Source organism: Rhagoletis pomonella, unplaced genomic scaffold (assembly GCF_013731165.1).
Source record: "Rhagoletis pomonella isolate Grant_MI unplaced genomic scaffold, Rhpom_1.0 Rhpom_scaffold_01436, whole genome shotgun sequence".
NCBI lineage: Eukaryota > Metazoa > Arthropoda > Insecta > Diptera > Tephritidae > Rhagoletis > Rhagoletis pomonella.
The window spans coordinates 35,864-41,359 of NW_023459990.1; the positions used below are offsets into that span (position 1 = coordinate 35,864).

The following is a 5,496-nucleotide window of genomic DNA, read 5'->3' on the forward strand; positions in this document are numbered from 1 at the left end:
CAATCGAAAGACCTTTTTTCAAAATATATAACTGCATCTACAACCAAAAATCGTCAAAATGGCGCTTACGACAATCTTTTACCCAGGCGACGATATTTACATCGCTGCGTATGTACGGTGGTGTATGTATGTACGGTAGAGTGTTCTGTGTTGTCTGTAGCTTCATGGTGCTGCGTAGTTTAAAACCGGTTATGGTTCCGTAGATATAGTTGATAAAAAATTCCACGCCTATGGGATGAGCAACGCCCCCTTTTGCAAACTCGTTTATATATACCCTCGTATAAGCACCTACCATGGATGTCTGCATACCAAATTTCAAGTTCGAGTGACTTATGGTTCCGAAGTTATAGCTGATAAAAAATTCCATGCCTATGGGATGTGCCACGCTCCCTTTTACAAACTCGATTATATATACCCGCCTATAAGCATCTACCATTGACATGTCTGCATACCAAGTTTCAAGTTCATGTGACTTATTGTCTGGAAGTTATGGCTGATTAAAAATTTCACGCCAATGGGAGGTGGCACGCCCCCTTGTCGGATCCCAATTTTTTTTACCCTAGTATAGGCCCAGGTGTATTGGCAATACTCTGTCAAAATTTTGTTTGATTCTCTCCGTCCGTTTAGACTGCAATCTGGCACATAAGTACATACATACTTTCACAAATATATAGTAGATTAGTTTGCATTTCAGCGATGATGTTGTTTCGTCTTTTTTCATTGCAGGTGACGATATGTTCCATTTAAAAAACTTACTTTGCGTTAGTTTAACCCACTTCCGGTCGAAAAATATAGAGCATCCCCGCCTTGGTGGTTAATATTCTTGCGTTGCAATAAAAAAACATTTTCCCATACTTTAGAAGGTGTGACGGGTGGTCCAGGACACCCTGTTTAGTACTATTTAAATTAAATACTTTGAGTTTATAAGACATATTATTTAATTGCATTATTTTTAGATATTTACGCAGTTTGTATTTTTTTTTGCATAAGCTGTATGAGTAATGCTGGTAATCGTTTTTATATCATAATTATTATATTAAACTTACTTTATAGTGATATACACATATCTCATAATTTCAAAGTACATTGCGCTCAGAATTCTCACACAATATTTTTTGTTGTTTGCTTAGAATGGATGAAGTCTTATATATATAACAAAATGTGCATGTATTTATATGATTTAGCATAATAATTATTGCTGTTAAAAAGTTGCAAATGCCTCCGCCGAAAATGTCTATCGACATGTAGCTTGTGTGGATTGCAACTAGACATTTTCCATTTTAACATTTCATCAATTCAGTTTCACATTTCAAATAAGAAAGACTAAGGGCCGTAGGTTTTAAAATTTATCTGCCCTGTAACACACATTTTGTTCTGAAAAAATGTATTAGAAGGGAAGATAATATTTAAAAGCTACTTGAGAAAACAGCACTAAGAGTAATTGCATGGTTAAAATGTAATTTTATATAAATAATTATTAATGGAAAATATGATAGAATGAGAGGGCTACTCTGTAATGCAATACGAAAGGCAAATTCATCGTAGGTAATACGCAGTGGCGATTGCCTATTCCATCGCATTTCTCTTGCGTTCAGATTATCTCCCCATAAATTAAATACAATATAAAATATACAAAGTTATGAAATATTAAAACAACCAAATACATGCTACACTTATGAACTAACGTGTATAAAATAAAAATAAAATAGAAAAAGGAACAGTTGAAACTCGTAAATTAAAGCAATCGAGTTTTAAGTAAAAATACAGATCTATGAGGGAATGCGAACTATTCAGTTTCCAAACTGTAAATTAAATAATTTTAACATACAATTAAAAAATAATTAAAAAATATTAATAATTGAATTAGCGCTAAGCCTATTTATCTTAAAGTAGTAATTTTTTAGGGCGCTCTGGTGCGCTTATATAAATAACGCACGTCCAAATCGAAGCGCTACATTCATCTTAAAAACTAAACTAAAAACTGTTGAAATACATATAGAAAAGAAGTGAGCTGAAGAAAGTTTTCAACTTATCTCACTCTTCCTTTTTGTTTTGTTTGCTGCCCATTTGCTGTTAATGCGTAATTATGCTCCTTTTAAGCCACATATATAAATGTATTGATATCATCATCATCACGGCGCATGTACTTGTGCTCGATCAGCCATTCTAATTGCTCCTTAATCATTTTCTTCGATGGCAAGAACATATTTTTAAGTATATCAATTAATTCAGCTTGCAAAGTTGCATTATTCAAACGCTTGCGCATTTTCATGATTTTAATAATGGCCTCTTGGGTGCGCAGAATACGCAGCTGAACAATCGATTGATTGTCTTCCTGCTGAGAACGTTCGGTACTTAGTTGCAAGCGGCCAATTAAATTCATCTGTAAAGAAGGACGATCGTACATAACTTAAAGCAAGATATAATAGGAATTTTCCCTTTTCTACGCACTTTGCCTCTTCGCTGAGATTTGCCATTTTTAACTACAGCAAAATCCTGATTTATACTAAATAAAGTATTCTCTGAAAAGTCTTTTGGCGTTGTCATTGTTGGGGGTTCCATTAGTAAAATTTGTTTTTTCACCTTTGGAAACGCCACTAGTGACCAAAGCGTGCGTCTGAGCTCGGGATCTATTGGGGGAAAGTGATAGTGAGATTTAAAAAATGAATGGAAGGAAGCTAACGTAAACTTCCATTTTTTTTTTAATCTAAATATTTCTACATTAACCAATAGTGTGTATGTATACATACTAACCAGGCAACTCTGTCGCTAAACGCAAGTTCTCGTAGGATATTTTATCATGTGGCCGTTGATTCCAAGCAAAGAGCACAGCCATTTGAAATGTGGTCACATCCAAGTCGTATCGACCGAAGTTATTTACAAAAGTTATTGTACCATTACTCATGTGATGATACCATTGCAATTTGCGACCGCAGAAGTTTTTCTTATAAAACTCCTCCACATCTGGAATGTAGTCCTCCAATTCGAGCGGTAAGCTCACCGAAACACGTTCGGAACAACGAGCCCAAGCCCCTGCATTAAGTATCTTTATATTAATGGCATCATGACGACCCGTACAGTTACGGAATTGAGTATTTAAATCTTCGCTGAGCTAGAAAAGAAATTGGTACAGATTTAAATACCTACTCTTTCAGTCCCTTTTTGATCCTATGACGAGTGCTTACTTTAATATCCTGGAACATACGTCCTAAGCGATTCACATAATCGGCTGGCATTCCAGCCTCGCGTAACCATTCAACAATATCCTCTTCCTTTTCACTATCAGCACTCGTGCTAAGTATTAGTCTGAAAAGTAAATTTTCTTTGTGCACATACATATGTATATCTAATAATAATTACAACGCTAACCTTCTAGTTAAATGAACTTTGTGATAGCGCATGAAAACATCCTTATTGTTGACATATTTCAAAACCAAGAGCACATCCCGCAATCGTGCGTCGATTTGTTCGCTAGTAAGCTTCTTACTTAACGGCGTTCGACGTAGCAACATGTCACAATAGTTGGCTAAAAGTTCAGGACACTTGCTCTCCGGAGCGATGGACTTGACGCCGCGGTTTGTTAGGCCGGTGGGCAGCTCAAGCTGTAAGCCATATAAAACGAACAATAACACCCAAAACATGTAAATTCAAACATGAAATTCACCTTAAATACACTAGTATCATTGACAACAGTCTTGAAAGCCTTGTCACGTGCCGTCAAAAAGCGCGGATCATCGTTGAAGGCGTACTTAACCAATGAACTGAACTTATTGAACAACTCGAGCAGCCGCTCTACATACTTTTCTGAGTCTTGTGTAATTATATCAGATGCAGATAGCATATCAGCTAGACCTGCTGTAACAATGTGGCATTCCAAGTCGCGTAGCATTGGTTCAACCCCATCCTGCACACGATCCAACAGACGGAACATAAGGTTTAACTTTTCTGTTTCGTATTCTTTTATGAGCGCTGCACATTCGGCGATGATGGTATTCATATGATCCCCGACCAACACCTTGACGCAAGTCTGTGCCAGCACACCATAACTGCTCGGTTCAAGATAGCGTTTCGCACGTGCCTCTTCCTCACGCAGTTTGGCGTCTGCATATCTCATAAAGGCTAATACACCATTTGCTTGCTGTTGTTCTGTTGTTTTGAGGCGATAGAATGCCGTCGTGGCTTTTAAGTAAGCCGCCTCAAAGTTTTCCCTATAGATTTGTAATTTGTCATCTGGGTTCGAACACAAATTCACGTAGCTCTCTCGTACTCCAATAACAAGTTGAGCATCGTAGGCATCACCATTTCGTTCGGCATGTACAATTTTCATGGCAGATTCCTGTAGGCGATCTTTTATATCACGGAAGATATTTTCATTCCACGAGTCTAGCATTAATTTGCGAACAATAGAATCGTCAGTGGGATTCTTTTTACTACTATTGTTGCCACCGGACGTGGAAGATGACGACGCTGCAGCGGCAGCGGCAGATGTTGATGGGCCGGCTGCCGCTGAAATTGACGCAGTATTAGCACTTGTGCTGGCTGCAGAGGAACTAGATGCTGATGTTGACGTAGAAGATGTGGGTACTTTGAACTGCAGCGATTGCTCTAATTGACGAAAAGGCAACGGAAGGTAGTTGGATTGTGTGAAGAATTTGCGCCACTCTATAATGTATGTCGTAAGTAGCGCGTGCTCGCCGCGTTGTGATTGCACTTTACGTTGAGCGTGTACTACAAATTCCACAATATCCGCGCGCAGGCAGTCGTAAATTTTTGCGGCACCTTTCTCATCCCATAGGCACACTAAATGTACGCCGTAAAACAATTCCTGCCATTCTAATTGTGACACAGTTTCCTGGTTCAATAGCTTTAAAACTATAAGTCGTTTTTCCGGCCATACTTCCTCAAAGGAGCGGAGTCCTTTGCCTTGTCCAGTAGAAACCTATTGAGAAGAAAAGGAATAATGGCACATTGCGAATTAGTTAATTAGATTTGTAGACACTGCGACGTACTTACTTTTAACATTGTATTGCTCTTGATATGCACTTTATTTTATCCTACATCTATTTAATGCTCTTTTGTTCTGCAAATTTTGACAAAATCGTGTACAAAAGGAGGAGATTGAAGGAAACTCTGCTAATCAGAAACAATGAATGTCAGAACAGGGATAGATCACAAAACTTCCACTGGAATGCACTACCGGAATATAGGGTGATAAATTCAAATGCATTTGACAATTCGTAGATTTCGCGACATCTATTGGTTAATAGGAAGGCTGTCAACAGCTGACTTTCTAATTGGTCCAACATACTCAGCTGTCCAGTAGGATGAATGTTACCCCACGTCTCCACTTTCTACAAAATGTGTCTTAACATCTGTCGAATTTCTGATTTAACTTTGTCCCGTATGCCTGAACGGATGTAGTTTTACATGTGACACATAAACAAAACATTTTTTAAAATTGTCCTTAAAGTAGAATTGCAAAATATGGTAATTTTT

General features: G+C 37.8%; 1 protein-coding gene across 1 annotated transcript; it reads right to left on the bottom strand.

Moving 5' to 3' along the window:
• Positions 1-692: 692 nt before the first annotated feature.
• LOC118752367 (cullin-5-like) lies at positions 693-5,186 on the bottom strand. Its single transcript, XM_036487249.1, has 7 exons — positions 5,014-5,186; positions 3,665-4,939; positions 3,370-3,602; positions 3,186-3,306; positions 2,755-3,112; positions 2,452-2,630; positions 693-2,383 (listed from the first exon to the last, which is right to left on the bottom strand). Exons 1-7 carry the CDS (start codon positions 5,020-5,022, stop codon positions 2,096-2,098), a joined length of 2,463 nt encoding a protein of 820 aa, XP_036343142.1. The 5' UTR covers positions 5,023-5,186; the 3' UTR covers positions 693-2,095.
• Positions 5,187-5,496: the final 310 nt, after the last annotated feature.

What these genes read in the sequence shown, in the direction of transcription:
- LOC118752367 (XM_036487249.1), bottom strand. An exon ending in ATGATACTAGTGTATTTAAG is followed by an intron (nt 3,603 to 3,664) that starts GTGAATTTCATG and finishes TATGGCTTACAG; the next exon opens with CTTGAGCTGCCCACCGGCCT. An exon ending in AAAGTTCATTTAACTAGAAG is followed by an intron (nt 3,307 to 3,369) that starts GTTAGCGTTGTA and finishes TTTACTTTTCAG; the next exon opens with ACTAATACTTAGCACGAGTG.